The 18,502-nt window shown below is 45.0% G+C and overlaps 2 protein-coding genes across 3 annotated transcripts in view; both read right to left on the bottom strand.

Moving 5' to 3' along the window:
* The window catches only part of LPCAT2 (lysophosphatidylcholine acyltransferase 2), a 72,291-nt gene that overhangs the window by 8,392 nt on the left and 45,397 nt on the right, over positions 1 to 18,502 (bottom strand). For both annotated transcript variants that reach the window (XM_023244935.2, XM_023244936.2), the window contains one exon: positions 1,513 to 1,611. In XM_023244935.2, the coding sequence (XP_023100703.1) occupies positions 1,513 to 1,611 (99 nt within the window). The remainder of the gene's footprint in view (positions 1 to 1,512; positions 1,612 to 18,502) is intronic.
* Positions 9,877 to 18,031, bottom strand: CAPNS2 (calpain small subunit 2). Its single transcript, XM_019819760.2, has one exon. It carries the CDS (start codon positions 11,044 to 11,046, stop codon positions 10,291 to 10,293), a length of 756 nt encoding a protein of 251 aa, XP_019675319.2. The 5' UTR covers positions 11,047 to 18,031; the 3' UTR covers positions 9,877 to 10,290.

The raw sequence follows: 18,502 nt of genomic DNA, 5'->3' as shown, positions 1-18,502 counted from the left end.
GGAAAGCATGACCCTTGTCTTACTGGAAAAAGAGTTAATTATAGTTTCAGGTCCTCCTTGCCTGCCTCTGCACCAAACCGAGGTCTAGGCCAGAGAAAAATCTCACGGCGTCTTTAAAAACAATAATTACTGTGATTGAGGGCCAAATTTTCTACCGGGTCTTTCATCGGTGAACCAAAAGTGACCATTTACTCAGCTAAACTTACAATTATGTATGCAGTCCCAAAACAGAAACAGAAATATCTGAATTGGAACCAGTTAGCTATGTGTATAATTTTAGGTTTTATGATGAATACGTCTGTAAAAGCCAAACGTTTTAAACTTGGAAAAAGTTCTGGCCCTTGCCTTCTGACCATCTGCTAAGCATCAACCACTTGGGTTCTTTATAGGCCTCACAGTTAACTCCGTTTTAACCAATCTGAGATAAAAAGCCGGCTTGGGGACTTCGCCGTCGATGACAGAGCACGTGAACATTCCTGAGGCTTGCCCTGGTGGCCCCTAAAACGTGAGAAAGGACTCTCAGAGGAAGAGAGTCTTTTCTAGACAATAGAGGGGAAAGAAAACCTCGTGGGATGCTCTTCTCAGAAAATCCGGAAGACAGGGAAGTAGGAGCAGGAACAGGGAAGGTCCTCGGTGGTCATGGTGGGTGGAAACAGGGAGACCGCCACGCGGCTGAAGGATGAGTCAATACCCACAGCTAGGTACCAAGGCAAGCAGGGAGATCAAGTTTTTGTTTTACTTGAGAGCAGACGACACAGCCTTAGAACGGGAAGGGAACATCCTGCATAAATACGCAGTAGATGCAGCACCTTTTATCTCAGAAAAACGAAACACACTTTGGGAACGTATTCTTCCAGCTCCTCTTGGGGGCATGCAGGTGATACACGGGAGTCGGGGTCGTCACAGCTCAAACCTCCACCAGGTTCTGCTGAGCACGGGACCATGCGTGCTATTCCTCTGCCCCGCCCCCCTTCCCTGATATCGCTGTGAAAGCACACGTGATACCCCAGGAGAACACACAGGGTGGGAACTTGGGACATTTAGCATGACGCTCACCTGACATCCCACAATAAAATAAATTCCATCAGGAAAACAGCACTTAAAATAGCTCTGACACACAGAAGGAGAAAATGTGAGGACAGAGGAGAACTTTCCGGATGGTGAATTAGGATGACTAGTGGCAGGTGGTGTTTATTTATACACCGCACTTCGGGGCTCCAAAACGGACAGGCTGGAAAGAAAGAATTTTTAAAGCGAATTTGTTAAATTCACCGGCTCTTCAATTTTGATGCTATTAGTTAAGCTTCTCCCAAAGACTTCCTTTTTGCTTAACCGGATGCTTGCGGTTTCTTTAGTCTCAGTGGCAATTGTCTTAATCACATTACCCCTGTGCACACGTCCCAGCAGATCTATAAACTCAGGTAATGGATTCACTGGTTTTCACATAATGCACTTAGAGTCAACACTTGTTCACGAGGCAGACGAAGATGTTTTCAGCGGGGCTGACAGTACCTTAAATGCCATTTGGATGATGTCCTCCGTGTTGGCAGGGTTACACAGGACAGCCAGGCCAATCACATACTCTCGGAAGTCAATGCTGCCATCATGGTTCTGTGAAAGGAGGGGAGAAATCAATTAGGAGAGCCACCAGTTGAATTACCATTGATCACAGGGCAAAGGTGGACTCCAGGTATGTCACACAGCTTGGCATCATCACGTGCTGAGCTTACTTGGAAAAAAAGTTCCTACTGAGAGGGAACAGCAGGCCAGCGGCCTGCCCATTCCCAGTTCAGAAGGAAGGAAAATCTATTTCTGCTTAGTAAGAAATAGAAACATTTAATCACTGAGGCCATGTAGAGCGGCTCTGGGGCACCTGGCGTGGGTTCTTGAGCGAAGGCCTGATGGAAGCCCCTCTTCGAGGCAGGATCTAGAATCTTGGTGGTGGCCCTGCCATGATGACCAACACTGACAGGTCACTAGAGAGTGACCAAGGTCACTAAGCAACTCTCTGTAGACAATGGAAAGGAAAGGAAGGGAAAGGAAAGGAAAGGAAAGGAAAGGAAGGAAGGAAGGAAGGAAGGAAGAAAGAAAGAAAGAAAGGAAGGAAGGGAAAGGGAAGGGAAGGGAAGGGAAGGGAAGGGAAGGGAAGGGAAGGGAAGGGAAGGGAAAGGGAAGGGAAGGGAAGGGAAGGGAAGGGAAGGGAAGGGAAGGAAAGGAAAGGAAAGGAAAGGAAAGGAAAGGAAAGGAAAGGAAAGGAAAGGAAAGGGCAGACTCAGGCAACAATTGCAGACAGATTCTTTCTTCCTTGCAGGCTTTGTCTGCAATAAGCTAGAAGCTAGTGTGCAAATCTGAGCCACTTCAATGGCCCCATGATGATGTGAGGCCGCAGAAGATCCAGAACTCTGAAGCATCTAGCTACTATATTAGTATCTCTGTACCTCAGGAGGTGTGGCATGGCAATACAAAAGAAGGCATGGATAATTCTAAGCCAGGTGGACTGAGTGCGCTGTTTCTTACACAGGAACTACTCGTCTAGACAGGAACGCTGAGGCCGAAGTGGGGAGAAGGAGATTCCGAGAACTGCAAAGAGGCCCCTGCGATTATAACCCCAGGGTCTTAGAAGCACTTGGGCGGCACAAAGTCTTCAAGTGATGAATTCCCAGATAAAGTGTGAACCGGCAACAATAGAGCTAGCGTGGTACTTCGCACTTGAACAAACGGTGTTCGGCATCACCAAGAGCGTAAGCTTTACCCGTGGCCGAGTATCTACATTTCGACCATCAGGAACTCCTCTAGGGCAAGGATTGCTTTCTCTGTGCGGCACTGTATTTCCAGTGCTTAGCGCACATAGGGAGGCACTAAAAACAATACTGCTTTTTCTCCTTGACTCTTACCTACTTTGAGTTCACTTGAAAAACTAAAGCGCCTGGTGGCTCAGATGGCAAAGCGTCTGACTCTGGATTTCAGCTCAGGTCACGATCCCACGGTTCATGAGATCAAGCCCCACGTCGGGCTACGTGCCGACAGTGTGGAACCTGCTTGGGATTCTCTCTCTCCCTCTCCCCCTTGCACGCTCTCTCTCTCTCCCTAAGAAATAAATAAGTAAAAACTTTAAAAATAAATAAATAGAACTGAAGTAAGTGCTCTTCACTGGGGTTCCACGGATGAGCTTGGGGAAAGGGGAGGCCGTGAAGCCCCTGAGACGGTGTGCAGTTTGTGTGTGTGCATTTTTCTAGGAAAGAAAATTGCAGCTTTTGCCTGCTTCTGGAAGCAACCAGGACTCAAAGGATCAAGAGTCACTTTTTGCATGCTGCTTTATCTTACTGCAGGGTGGGAACTAAAAGGAGAAGCAATTTAACTTCCCTTTCCCATCAGAGAAAATAGAAACAAAGATATTTCAAGACTTCCCTTAAGTAACACGGTTTATTCCGGAGACAAAAACTCAGGTCCTCTGACTTCCATTTTTGTCTGGTTATCTACAAAGGCGATTTCTTCCTTTTCTTGAATCAGTTTGTTTGAAAAAAAGTTGACTTAAGAAAATGTATCATTTCCATTTGATGAAAAGCACCCACTTTATTTTTTTTTAATATGAAATTTATTGTCACATGGGTTTCCATACAACACCCAGTGCTCATCCCAACAGGTGCCTCTTCAATGCCCATCACCCACCCATCCCTCCCTCCCAACCCCCCCCCCCCATCAACCCTCAGTTTGTTCTCACTTTTTAAGAGTCTCTTATGGTTTGGCTCCCTCCCTCTCTAACCTTTTTTCTTTTTCTCCTTCCCCTCCCCATGGTCTTCTGTTAAGTTTCTCAGGGTCCACACATGAGTGAAAACATATGGTATCTGTCTTTCTCTGTCTGACTTATTTCACTTAGCATCACACTCTCCAGTTCCATCCACGTGGCTAAAAAGGCCAGATTTCATTCTTTCTCATTGCCACATAATATTCCATTGTGTATATAAACCACAATTGCTTTATCCATTCGTCAGTTGATGGACATTGAGGCTCTGTCTGTCATTTGGCTATCGTTGAAAGTGCTGAAAAGCACCCATTTTAAATGTGCAGTTAAGGTGTTTTGACAAATGCATACACCAGGGTAACCACCACTGCCACAATCAGTATCTATGACATTTTCATCACCCCAGAAATTTTAGAGACGGTAGAGTTTTAAGTGACATCATTTTCTTCTTGGGCCAGCACCAGTTTACTTCCTTATGCACCATGGAGAGCTGCTGTTCATCAGCCTTAGAGGCCGAGCAGGGCAGCTTTCCAAACCGTAGATGTATTATTCAATATAAGCACATTTGTTCCGCAAGTGGCTTTCTTGATGAAGCAACACAGGGCCTTGGATAGAAGTTTGGGAGAACGGACAGAAGAATGGTCTGTGGACACTGAAGACGTCATAGATTGTGTGCCTGGGCCTGTGCTTTTAAATTTATGTTGTCTCTCTACTGTGAGGCATCCAATTTTTATCTTTACCACCGAACCCTACGTAAAACACAGGTCAAGTATTAGAACTCATTTTTCGGAGGGACAGAGAGAAATATAAAGGACTCTTCACATTACCACTATTCACAAAACAAGGTAATGTTCTGGACCTCTTATCTAGGAGTGGTCTTGACTGACAAAAAGAAGCAGACCCTTGATAAAGGATGTTAAAGCAGACCTTGCTAATCAGACACATGAGAAATTATATGTTACATTTTCATCGTAGTAGTGTAAGGAGGGGAAAGCAGTGTGGAAATCATTCTTAGGTGTTTTATTATTGGATGAATAAAACGATACATTGTTAAGGTTCCAAATTAAAAATAATAAGACTTGGAACTGGAAGGAACCTTAGAAATCATCCATTTGACTAATTCAGTTTTACTAATAAAAAAACGAATTCATTTTTACTAATAAAAAAATGGGAGATTTTGACGTTTAAAAATGTAGATGGCATTTCACATGATTTTTTTTTTTAATTTTTTTTTTCAACGTTTATTTATTTTTGGGACAGAGAGAGACAGAGCATGAACGGGGGAGGGGCAGAGAGAGAGGGAGACACAGAATCGGAAACAGGCTCCAGGCTCCGAGCCATCAGCCCAGAGCCTGACGCGGGGCTCGAACTCCCGGACCGCGAGATCGTGACCTGGCTGAAGTCGGATGCTTAACCGACTGCGCCACCCAGGTGCCCCTCACATGATTTTTAAAAATCACTGAGTATTCTTTTCTCTTTTTAAAAAATATTTATTTATTTATTTATTTATTTATTTATTTATTTATTTTTTATTTTGAGAGAGAAAGAGAGAGAATGCGAGCAGGGGAGGGGCAGAGAGAGAATCCCAAGCAGGCTCTGCACCGACGTGGGGCTCTATCCCGCTTCACTCGACATCACACAACTTGCTATTATCATCAACTACAATTAAAATTTAGGTAACTGGATTCCGAATCTTTCAAATTAAAGCAAGTAGTTTAATAAAATAGATTCAAAAAACAAATAATAAAAAAGTATACGATGAGGGACACTCCTTTCATTTTTTAATTTCAAATCAGTTCCGGGATAAAGATTAACCCTCAGATCTGTGGGGTTAATTCTTTAAAAACCTATTGAACTTCTCTGGAAAAATTAGACACTTAAAAAAAAATCTAGGCTTGAGAATATTTCAGGGCCACATTTAGAAGGAGGAGACCAGCTTTCTGGAAGGAGACCCTAATCCCTCCGTAATCTGTCCTAATCTGGAGGCCAGGACAGCCCCGAGTAGGAACCACGGATTTGCGCTGGATCACTGCAAAAAGAAGGGGTGACCAAGCCTGGACGAAGCTCCGGACGGTGGGCCCCGTCCCTTCCCTGGTGGTCAGGAGGATCAGAAGGGCATGGAAGTGAGGGCTGACGGTCACCGTGACCTCACGGCACCCCAGCGCCCTGCCAGTCCCACCGTCACTCAACACTAGCTTCTAGGACCAGCGGGAAGTTCCAAACCACATGTTCAAACACGGCCCATTTAAAATTGCAGAAGGGACAAATGGTGATTTTCCTGCATCTGATTCTCAGGTATCCGTTCCCTAAAGCTTTTCATAGTTGGATTCGTTCAACATTTTTATTTCTACAGAAGCAGGTATGTTTAACAACATTTGAAGTCCAGCAACATTTAAGGATGTGGGTGTGAATACACTTTGAAATGGCAAACCCCCAAGGACAGGGCTATATTCTCTTTGGTATGTTATCATTGGTACCACCCCTGAAGGTGAGAGATCGTCAATACCATCAAAATAATTTAGAAATGCTTCCATAAAAACAGAACTTACTATGCAGCAGTCAACAGAAAAAGGCCTTGGGTCCTTGAAGATACTCTACAAATCCAAAGGAGTTCTATTATTAAAATACAGTAAATTCTCAGTTTCCCAGAGGATTCTGGGGAGAGGCATTCTGTTGGCTCAAATATTCTTATTAAGAGCGTATTTCTACCCACATATGTAATTGTATTACCAATTTTCCAGGAATTAAATTGCTTTAATCCACTTAGCATTAAACGCAGACACTTTTAAGAAGTGATTCTAAAAGCACCTCAAGATCAATAAACATGTTAAATATCAGGACCCTGCAGGTGCATCTGTGAATATTTTTTAAGGCCCCACCATGGGTTAGTTGCGCAATATTACTGATGGAATTTCTGAGTTAAAAAAACAGTTTTTAAAAACACAAGCACTACTACTCAAAAGATATTTTAAGTGACCTTTAAGATGATGTATACATTTTGAACATTCTCAGAGGTTTGCTTTCCTTAGGTACAGAGCGTGTAGTTCTTTTTCCTGCTGTTACAGGTTACAGAATCCAATGATTATATCAAGATAAAGATGTTTTTCAAAACCAAGTGGCAGATTTTGAAATTAAAAAGTGTAGATGGTACAATTTCACTTGCTTTTTTAAAATCGCCGAGTATTCATTTCTCTTTTTAAAAAACATTTATTGATTTATTTAGTTTGAGAGAGAGAGAGAGAGAGAGAGAGAGAGAGAGAGAGAGTGAGCAGGGGAGGGGCAGAAAGAGGGAGAGAGAATCCTAAGCAGGCTCTGCACTGTCAATGCAAAGCCTGACTCGGGGCTCTGTCCCACAAACCATGAGATCATGACCTGAGCTGGAATCAAGAATCAGATGCTTAGCCGAGCCACGCGGGCGCCCCACTGGGCATTATTTTCAACTTAAAACATCGATCGTATAGCTTAATGTTAGAAATTGAAAAATAATGGGATGAAATGATATGAATCAAAGACCTCTGTCTTAGGCTATAAGTAGTCTTCCATGTAGAAATGGTAAATTTAAAAAAGTGTATCACATAAATACTCCCTCTTACATTGAAAATGTGCCTTTAGGGGCTCCTGTGTGGCTCAGTAGGTTGAGCACCCGACCTCGGCTCAGGTCATGACCTCACAGTCTGTGTATTCAAGCCCTGTATCGGGCTCTGTGCTGATGGCTCAAAGCCTGGACCCTGCTTCGAAATCTGCGACTCCCTCTCTCTGCCCCTCCCCCCATTCATGCTCTCTCTCTCTCTCTCTCTCTCTCTAAAAATAAATAAACATTAAGAAAAAAGAACATTTGGGGCACCTGGGTGGCTCAGTCGGTTGAGCGTCCGACTTCAGCTCAGGTCATGATCTCACAGTTCACGAGTTCGAGCCCCGCATCAGGCTCTGTGCTGACAGCTCGGAGCCTGGAGCCTGTTTCAGATTCTGTGTCTCCCTCTCTCTCTGCCCCTTCCCTGCTCATGCTCTTTGTCTCTCTCTTTCTCAAAAATAAATAAACATAAAAAAATTAAAACATCAACTGTTGGATAAAAACTAAGAAATTCAATTACTTGTGGCTATTGCTTCTGCACAATGCCAAAGTTTGGGGTACTTAAAAAAAAATCCAGAGCTTGGATTGGATTTTCCAATGTCTACTCTAGTGACTGGGGTTGTCTGTACAAATGTTCTACAAGTTCAGAAGAGAAGAGAAGAGAAATGTAAGTAACTGTGGGATGTTCTGCCCTGTGCAGTCAGGAAGAGAATCGTAGGGGCAGATAATCCCTTGACCTGTGTGGAGCAAGAAAAATACTTAATACCGCCTCCCACTTGAGGTAACTGTCTTAACTTCCAAAAAATATTTAGAATTAAGTGAGGAAAAAAAAGTGCAGTGCAGTCATGCTGCCCTTTCTACAACCATCACGCAGAAAGGTTAAATAATAAGCTTAACATTCTGAGACCTTAAAAGGCATCTTGGCGGCTTTCCCCTTTCTTGGCTATATTCCTACGCTCATGCCTAACATCTGAATGGGCGGACTGTAAAATAGAGATCCTGACATTAACGTGTGGTTGCTGGCGGCAGCCTCATTCTGATATGACCATACCTGCTCTAAGCAGCACACCAGAGCAGGCTTAAGTTACAAAGCCCCTGGCGGAAGGTGGACGTGGCGGTCTCTGTGCTTGGTTCAGGGCAGGATTATACGCACGTGGTGGTGCATAAATATGATATGATGGTGATGATGGTGAGCAAAGAGGCCAAATGCCGACCTCTCCTGATTTCACTGGGGATTGCTCCCAGGCAGCCGCGGGCTGTTAAAAGGGGTGTTACGTCGGGTCTACACAGTTAAACTCTCCTCTAAATGAGTCAACAGAGGAAGGAAGAATTTATCTTCAACCTCAAGAGGACCCTCCAAGGTAGCCTTGGAGAGAGGGGGAACGCATGAAAAGCCAGAGAAGCAGGAGGGGTAGAAGCCAATTAAACAGCAGGCGAGGGGACTGGACGGTTGCCCATGCAGCCCCCGTAGCTGAGTCTACTGGATCCTGCCTGCCCCACCATAATCACCTGAATCAAAATGAAAGAGCCAAACCGAGGGCTACACGCAAGAAAGCACGACTGCCCTGCCTGGCAACCGTGGATGCTTGCTGGAATCATCTGGGGGAGCTTTAAAAGTACTCATCTCTCCAGGGCGCCTGGGTGGCTCAGTCGGTTAAGGGTCCGACTTTAGCTCGGGTCATGGTTCATGGGTCCGAGCCTTGCTGCGGGCTCTGTGCTGACAGCTCAGAGCCTGGAGCCTGCTTCGGATTCTGTCTCTCTCTCTCTCTTTCTCTGCCCCTTCCCCACTCGTGTTCTGTCTCTCTTTCTCCCTCAAAAATATATAAACATTTAAAAATAATAATGATAATAATAATAATAATAAACCTCATCTCTGGGCCCTACCTCTAGAGATAGATTTTTCTCTAACTCATTTGGAAAGGGAGTCAGATATCAGTATCCGTGAAGAGTTCTCTCTGATTCTGAATTGCAGTCAGGGCTGCGAACCACTATAATAATAATAGCCAACCATATTTGTAAATCTTTATGTATCTCTATATTGGTTCATATTCCAAATAACTGACGGCAATTTAGGTAAGCTCTACTTTTGTTTTGTTTTTCTTTGCTTACTTCTCTTCCATCTGCAGTTTTCTAAGAGGAGCAAAACAAATATTCCTAGCTCTGAGGCAGGGCAAGACATGACAAGAGCCAGCCAACATGAACTTGGCATGCCTGATTTTGTATACGTGCGTGTAAGAATGATTAAGAGTGACATTTCGGATTACAGGTCCGCCCTTCATTCTCCAATGCCCTGACCCTCTTTACAAATACATCAGAACGAGGTTGCCGCATGCTTATTTGACTAGAGAAACAGGAATAAAAGAATTCTGGAATGTTAGAGAGCTACATGTATCTACCCCCCTCCTGTGAAACTGTTTCTTTCCTCATTTCTGAACAGTGAAATAGGTTTCCAGGAACACATCTTTTTTTTTTTTCTTACATAATGTAAAGAGCAGATGTGAAATGAGAGGAAAACAGATTTTGAACTTCCCTCCTCCTCACCTTTTTAAAGGGAAGACAGATCTCTGGAGGGCTTTTTTTTTATTTATTCCAGGAGTTTTTCAAAATTTCACTCTCAATAACAACAAATTTCCTGCTCCTTGGAACTCACTCGCCAAATAAGCGACGGCCTGTTAAAATCTGCTCCGCTGGGGCTCTGCCCCGCCCCGCCCCACAGCACGCACGCATCTGTCCATATATGTCCGGTACCTCAAAAAGCTGACATACAAACCACTCAGAACATCCTTCATAAAAAAAAAAAAATCTGTTTTAATGAAGCTGTTTAAAGGGCCGCCCCAGTTCAGAAGCATTCAGGCCGGTGCAAGAGCTCGCAGGAAGTGACAGCTGTCGGGCAGGGCATCAGCCACCGTGCAGACGGCGCGGCTAGGCTCTTGGCGGTCCCGTCCTCCGGGAGGGCGCTGGCTTCTCGCTGCCCGCTTCAGAAATACATGGTCAGCTGCAGCCATTCTTGGATGGACACCTGAACCAGGCCGCCTGCATCTCTATCCAGAGACTTGAAGGCACGGAACATGGCATCCAGGCGGACCAGGCAGCTGATGAAATTGTTGAAATCCATGCTTCCATCCTCGTCGGCGTACCGGCGGATGATCATCTGGTAAAGTTGCTCGTTTAGCTGGAAACCTGCTGCCTGGAGAGCCCCTCGCAGCTGAGAACTTCCCAGAGACCCAGAATGGTCCCTGTCATACTGCTTATAAACGCACTGCCATTTCTTGATGTTGTTCCAGAGGTACTTAAATTCTTCGAAGCCCAGCTTGCCGGTCGTGTCACTGTCCATCACAGACACGATGCTCCGGCAGGTGTCAAGACTAAAGCCGTCGGTCTTCAGGTCCTTGTGCTTAGAAAGGACTTTGTTGAGAATATTCATTAGGTCGGTGGCACCCACCTCCATGTCCGGCCCAGCCAGCTGTGCAAACTGTTGCCGAAACCGACGAACTTCCTCACTTTCGTTGGCCTCCACGTTGGTGAAATGCTGCTGAGTGGGAGGGGGTTCTGGGGTGTACTGAGCTGCGGCAGCCTCGCTGATGAAATTCACAATTCCTCCAACTATGCCGCCAATATTTCTTCCTCCTCCACCTCCTCCTCCTCTTCGCTGACCGCCTCCTCCAAGAAGGCCTCCAAGAGCTTCCCCAAGACCCCGATCAGCCCCTTCCAATAAAGCCTTTGCCAGAAACATGCTTTTGGTTTACCAAGCAAGTGAAAAAGCTGCTGATACCTTGCAGATGGCGTGGAGAGAGCTGAAATGGAGTCTCATTAGCTTACAGGTGGAAGAACTGGCTTTTCTGTACCTGCTAACAGGGCACCACGCCCCGTGGTGCTACGACTCCCCTCCTACTGAATACTTGATTTCCATTAGGTCCTAGCACCTGCCAGTTTTTACAGCACCTCAGTAAAATATTCGTAAGCTATTGTGTGCATGGCGAATTACCAAAAATACTATTTTAAAATGTAATATATTAAAATACATGCTTCTATACATCATTGACTTCTCCACATCTGAAAGATGACAACGCATTTCCCCAACAGAAGCTAAGTGACTCAAAGATGTCAAGCATGTCTTTCCTAAGGAAGATTTGTTGTTAGAGCAGAACAGAATTCTTGATCATCGGGAGGATAGTTCCCTAATCCCTCTCCTTTAGCAAAGATTCCCCAAGTCCAGTGTTCTTAAGAAAAACTTGGAAGAGGGTAGGGGGATTAAGATGCAGGGTCCCTAGGTCCCATCCTCAGAGATTCTGATTCTGTAGCCTGCTGTCGGGCTCACGATGTACATTTTTGGAGTCTTTTCTGAAGTGTAACAGGCATATGTAGAGCTCAGAGAATTTCACACACTGTGCACGCCCATATCTTCACAGCCAGATCAAGAGATAGAATATTACCACCCCCAGAGCCTCGTTCCTCCCAAGGGTAACCACTATTCTGATGATGAACACCATCGGTCAATTGCTGTACCTTAAATATATGGAGTCAAACAGTGCACACCTCTTGGCGCCCTGTTTTTAAATTTCGAATTACATTTCTAAAAACTATGGTGGAATACATATAACATAGAATTCACCATCCTGTTTTTAGGAGCTCAGTTCCATGGCATGAGGAACCTTCATATTATCGTGCAACCATCACCACCATCCATCTCCAGAAAACTTTTCATCTTCCCAAACTGAAGTTCTGTCCCCATTAAACACTAACTTCCTGTTCCTACCTCCTGCCAGGCCCCGACAACCACTATTCTTACTTTTTGTCTCCATGAACTTGACTGTTCTAGGGTACCTCGTGTAAGAGGAATCACATAGGATTTGTCCCTTTGGGACTAGCTTATTTCACCCAGCATGATGTGTTCAAGGTCCATCCGTGTGGTAGCATGTGTCAGCATTTATTTCCTTGTCAAAGCTAAACAATATTCCACTGTACGTACGGAACACATTTTGTCTATCCACTCGTCTGTGGATAGCAACCCTTTTGGTTGCTTCCCCTTTTTGGCTTTTGTGAATAATGCTACGAATGTGGGTGGACACGTATTTCTTCAAGTTCCTGCCTTCAGTTCTTTTGGAATATATACCCAGAAGCAGAACTGTCGGGTCATATGGTAAGTCGGTGTCTAATTTTTTGAAGAACCTCCATACTGTTTTCCACAACACTCCTTCCTGCCCTCCCTTCCTTCCAGCCATCCTGACGGGCGGCAGTCGTAATGAGTACGAGGTGCTAACATCTCATTACGGTTTTGATGTGCGTTTCCCGAATGATAATAGACTGTCCTCTCATTTCTGATCTTGGGTCTGGCTTTTGTTGCATTTGGGAGATTTGGTTTGATTTTTTTCAGTAAGCATCCAAAGTCAGTCTATGACGAGGAGTCCCGCACAATACTTTGAGAGACCCTATCTTTGATGCTAGCTAGAGAGGGAGGGCACCAGCCCGTCAGAAGTCTCTGGAAGGTCTACCAGTGAACTCTAGGAAAGGTGGCCAGGACATAATAACTAAACCATCACATTGCTTAGCATTTTGGAAATCAATTTCAAATCTGCAAAATGATGGTTAATACCATCTCTCTGCCTATTTCCTAATGACTCAGGGTCGTTTGTTAGGTATCAGGACGTGGGCTCAGTGTTTAGGATCCAGAGGTGAATCCATCAGGACTGCCGTGCTCAAGGATCGAGGACGCCCCCCGAAAACTGGTTGTAATTATAACCTGACATCTATGTTCACATTTCTACTATTAATACTAAACTATTACATCTGCATATAGTATTCTTTGGTATTTAGGTATCACAGAATTCCTTTGAAAGACAAAATAGTCGCGATGAGTAAAGAAAAATTCAGGGAAGGTAGGCTACCGAGGAAAGGTATGGTGCTGTATTATCAAGCATGGTGGGTGCCCGAAAGGGGTGCGATGAATTCTGCCAAGGAGAGCATTTACCTACACACGAGGTAATGTGCAGGCCTGACTACAGGGCAAGCCAGAGTTCTTCAAACAGACGACGGATGTGAAGGGACAGCGTAGTAAAAATACAGAGGAGCTAACAGGATGCGTGGTCTTTAAGTGACAGACCGACGTGATGACAGTCCCTTGCCCGGCACGACAGGCCATAACGGCAGATCCGCAGAACAGACTCAGGCTGGAAAAGGCTTTGAACCGCCAGGTGACAGTCTACCTCTCAGCGGGAGCTGCCGAAGCTCGTGTATAAAGTCGAAAGGAGATGAGATGTGAAATTACTTTGTAAGTTGTGCAATTCTAGAATTGAATTATGATTGTTCTAGCCAGTGTCAGGGAGAGAACAGTAGCTGGGGGACACTGCTCTGTTCAGGACATGGGAGCGATGTCTCCTTCTGCCACACCCAGTGGTTTGTGTAGAACACTCCCAACGACGGGTTTTATGACACAGCGACTCCAATAACTGGTCTCGTGGGCACAATGAAGTGGCCTCTGCGAACACCAAAGGCCGAATGTCTTCCCTAACCACACAGAAGAAAGCACCACAAAAGGACCATCTTCCTTTTAGGGGATCACAGGGCCATCTGGCCTCGGACAGATTGGAATCCATTCACATGAGCTCCTCTCAGAGGAAATTACATGGGCTTTGTTTTTATAATATTGCAAATTAACCTGATAGCAGCCACCGCCACATAAAACACGCCTCCTCAGGCCCAGCTGAAGTGGCTTTCACTGAGGTTTAGATCCAATTCCCCTCCTTTACTTTCCATGAAGATGGAGGGCATTTGGCTACCAGTTTCTCATAAACCATCCTGGAATAAAACACTGCTATTAGATTAACAGGCCTTTTCTTCTCTGGACTATTTAACCCCCTGAGGCTATTTATTAGAACATTAATAGTAACTTTGGTTGCTGTCTGTGGGAACTCTACTGTCCATATCTGGAGGAAGAAAGAGTAAGGGAAGAAGACACATCTGCTGGAAAATTTAGCCTCCATTTGAGGGGGAAAAGCTACCGAACTTAAATCGTAAGCAGTAATACGTGAGCGCTATTAGCAACATTATTCGTAATGGCCCCAAAGTAGAAACAACCTGAACGTGTACCAACCATTGGTGAATAACCCAAACGCAGTATATCCATACACTGGAGGGCTGTTTGGCAACAAAAGAGGACAAACACTGATCCATGCCGTGGCAAGGACGAACTGCAAAAAACATTACGCTAAGTGACAGAAGCCAGACACGTGACACCATATACTGTATGATTCCAATATATGGAGACGTCCAGAAAGGGCAAATCTGTGGAGACAGAAAGTCTTTCTCCAAGACTAGGTCTAGAATCATACTTTAGGACTCACAACTCAGTAGTGGTTGCCTACGGCTGGGAGACAGCAGGTGACAGGAGCTAACACTTAATGCCACGAGGAGACACAGTGGAAATGTTTCCAAACCGATTTACGGTGATGGGTGCACAACTTGGCAAATTTACTCTAAAAATCACTGAATTGTAGGCTTGAAATGGGTGAATGGTATGATATGCAAAATAATGCCTCAAGAAAGTTATTTATACACACACACACACACACATATATATATATGTGTGTGTGTGTGTGTATGCATATATATATACACATATGTAAGGCCCAACTGTGTCTCAGTAAAACTAGCAAAACAGGCATCAGGCTAGATTTGGTCCATCAACTGTAGTCTGCTGACCACTGCTCTATTTCCTAAGCTAATGGAAACAAAGCATGTTGGTAAGGTTTAAGGACTGGTTGAGAGACTGTAGTCAGTGCTTAGAGTGCCTACTATTAATTTGTAGGATATCCCACATTTGACTTAAAATACACACACACACACACACACACACACACATATGACATACATAAAAAAGTCAACAGTGATTGTTTAAAGTAAAAAGAATACCGATGAGCAGTTCTAGTCTCAGTCCTGCAACTGACCAGCCCTGTAGCCCTGAGCACCATACTTCTTCTCTCTGGCTGTCGGCCTTCTGTGAAATGAGGAAGGTGGGCAGTTTGACAGGAAGGCCCTGCTAGCGCTAGAATGCTAAGAGTCTAGAGTTTCGTGTGTCCTGCAGTGGTGACGGTGGTGTCGTTTCTACCTTGCATTTCCTTTCCTTCTCTTGCCCAAGTGTTTTTATGCTACATGGTGACTTCATCTTCCTTTGTCTTGGGTCTGGCTGCACCACTTTTAAGGACATACTTACCCTCACCTCCACTTTGACACACTGCCTGCTTTTCAGAAGTATTCCTGGTGGTGACCCACCAAGCATGGCGCTCCTCCTCCAAAGAGAATGCCGAGATGGGGCTGCTGAACCCAGAAGGACATACAAGCTCCCACTGGCAGGGAAACCTTTCCATTGGAGGCGGGGCGGGGTGGGGGGTGCTTTCACCTAACTGCACCATGATCTGGACCAGACCTTCCTAATTTATTGATGAAGATGTCATGTTGGATGAAATCAAAAGCCTTTCTAGAGCCCATATAGATAATATCTATTCCTTCTTCTTTATCATCTTGGACCGTCACTCTGTCATAGGAGGAAATTAAATTGGTCGGACGCAATTTGCTCTTTACAAAGCTCTGTTCTTTACTTCCTGATGCTCACAGAGGAGGCCAGCAATTGCTCGCTTGTGCTAATAAAAAAAGTTAAGCTTTAACTCATGCAGCCTCCCTTCTGTTTCTTCTGAGCACCTCCTAGGTATACTTGCATTGAGGAGCCAAAAATAAAGTGTGTAATTCTCACGCTTAAGTGGATATTCCTAACGGGACAACACTCCGTGAGAGAAAATACTATAATGGATTGAATGGAGCAGCTCAGTCAACCTGAGACGTGAAAGAGGAAATGGTCAGACATACAGGACCACCAAACATTTAGGACGACTTGTATGACTGCACAGGAAGAAGGTTATGGCCTTTTTCTGTTAATTGTGTCATATACGCTATAGGTACATTTCGTATAACAAATCCTGATTAACTGAGATTTAGAATCAACAGGAGTTCTTTAGAATCAACAGGAACTCTGAGAAACTACATTACAAATCAAACCAGAACTGGAAATTTAAAGGACCACTGTAGAGAGAAAGCAGCCATAGGCAATCCATAGATGGATGGGCACGGCTGTGTCTCAATAAAACTTTATTAAACAAAACAGGCATCAGGCTGGATTTGGTCCATCGGCTGTAGTCTGCTGACTATTGCTCTATTTCCTAAGCTGATGAAAACAAAGCATGTTGGTAAGGTCTAAGGACTGATTGAGAGACTGGAGTCCGTCCTTAGAGTGCCCAATATTAATTTGTAGGATGCCCCACATTTGATTTAAAAGCGATCACTCTGAATCTTTATTCTCGTCTCCTCGGTCTGCCTCTTGCTGATACCCTCCCTTGGTGCTACTCGTGTTATTTGTCTTTATAGATGAGAGAGACTGATTTCGAATTCCTCAGCTATAGATAGTCCAACATGAGCTCGTTATCTGTTTTACCAACAACATCGCCTAACAGACCACCACCTGATAAAATTTAGGTAGGTGGCGATTCTTTCAATTCTGTAAAAAAGTTTTGAAAACTGTCGTGATTTTTCCCCTTTCTGTCCGGCCTTCTAACTGGTACTTAGTTCTTCTGGCATTCACTATGTCCTTTGTTGAAATATTAGACAGGAAAAGCGTGTGTGCACTTCAGCTCTTTGACACTCCGGCGTTTTTGGCTATTGTAAGCTTCTGTAGATCTTTTATTGCCGTTTCACATTATGTGGAATGAATGCGTTTCTTTATCCCGAGTTCTTTCCTGTCTGCCCGGTTCTCGGTATTAGTGCCAGCTTTAAATCACGAGTGCCAACAATAACAAGCATCTCGGCTTGCCCCTTCCTGTCCGACAAGGTGGGGTGCTGCAGCATGCGGGTTTTCTGCTCACGCTGAGAGTCAGGACCGGGCGCTTGCGCAGCTGACGTGACTGGCCGTAAATAGAGAAACCTTTCTGAGTAGGATGAGATGAACTTTTCTGTTCCGTTGTACAAGTTGCCCTGAAACTTTGGGGCCATATGCCCCGCAAAGCAAAAAGTATTTACCATCTGGCTCTTTACAGGAAAAGTCTGCTGACCCCTGACATACAGCTTCTGCCACCAGTGAGCTTGCATAGTATTGGAGTGATGGATGCCGACGACATACTAAGCTGAGCGTGTCACGAGATGCGGCGGGGAGACACCGGCCTTGCTACCAGTGAGAGGTAAAGGGCAGATGACATGGCACACTGTCAAGCTAGCAACGAAGATGAGCTGTGCTGTGGGGGACGTGAGGACTCCGTCTCACAGGTACATCAGAGACTGCTGGTGAGGCGGCGGCACACGGGTCTGCTGGGGACGCCACGCTGGAGGAGGACGAAATCGACAATTCCGAGACCCCTTTGTAACTGTAAACACGACGGCGTTCCAACGATTTCTGGTTGAGCCAGTGTGGTTTCCGAATCCCATTAAGTACCCTTCAATCCCTTCAAGAGTGCTGGCAAAAAAAAAACCCCTAGTATTGAAAACGGGATTGTGAATATAAAAAATGTCGAGACACCACCATCGTCTCAGCCTTCGACTCTGACTCATCTGGACACCCGGCTCATCAGAGGCAGACTTCAGTGTGCATTCATAAAAATAAAGAAGCAGGGGCGCCTGGGTGGCGCAGTCGGTTAAGCATCCAACTTCAGCGCAGGTCACGATCTCACGGTCCGTGGGTTCGAGCCCCGCGTCAGGCTCTGGGCTGATGGCTCGGAGCCTGGAGCCTGTTTCCGATTCTCTGTCTCCCTCTCTCTCTGCCCCTCCCCCGTTCATGCTCTGTCTCTCTCTGTCCCAAAAATAAATAAACGTTGAAAAAAAATAAAAAAATAAAGAAGCTAAATTCGACGCCAAGATGAAAAAGTTCTTTTCTATCTTTCAAAGAGATCAGACCTCTCCAAAGGAAATGACCCTAAACTAGGTAACTCTGGTGCGCTTTGGATCACGAATGCCATGCTTCTGTGGGACCTTACCTGCTGCCACATACATACCTGGGAGTCTGAAGGGACCTGTCAGAGTGTCAACAGGGGGCCGGACCAACAGTGTATTTTTTAGAGACGAAACGGAGACAAAACCATTATGTATATAGTAGCGTTACCAACGATAGCCAAAGTATAGAAAGAGCCCGAATGTCCATTGACTGACAAATGGAT

This window comes from Felis catus, chromosome E2 (genome assembly GCF_018350175.1).
Source record: "Felis catus isolate Fca126 chromosome E2, F.catus_Fca126_mat1.0, whole genome shotgun sequence".
Lineage (NCBI taxonomy): Eukaryota > Metazoa > Chordata > Mammalia > Carnivora > Felidae > Felis > Felis catus.
Note: the sequence above shows the minus strand (reverse complement) of the source record. Positions and strands in the feature narration are given on the sequence as shown.

Coding starts and splice junctions, on each gene's coding strand:
- CAPNS2 (XM_019819760.2), bottom strand. CDS start 11,046: ATGTTTCTGGCAAAGGCTTTATTGGAAGGGGCTGATCGGGGTCTTGGG.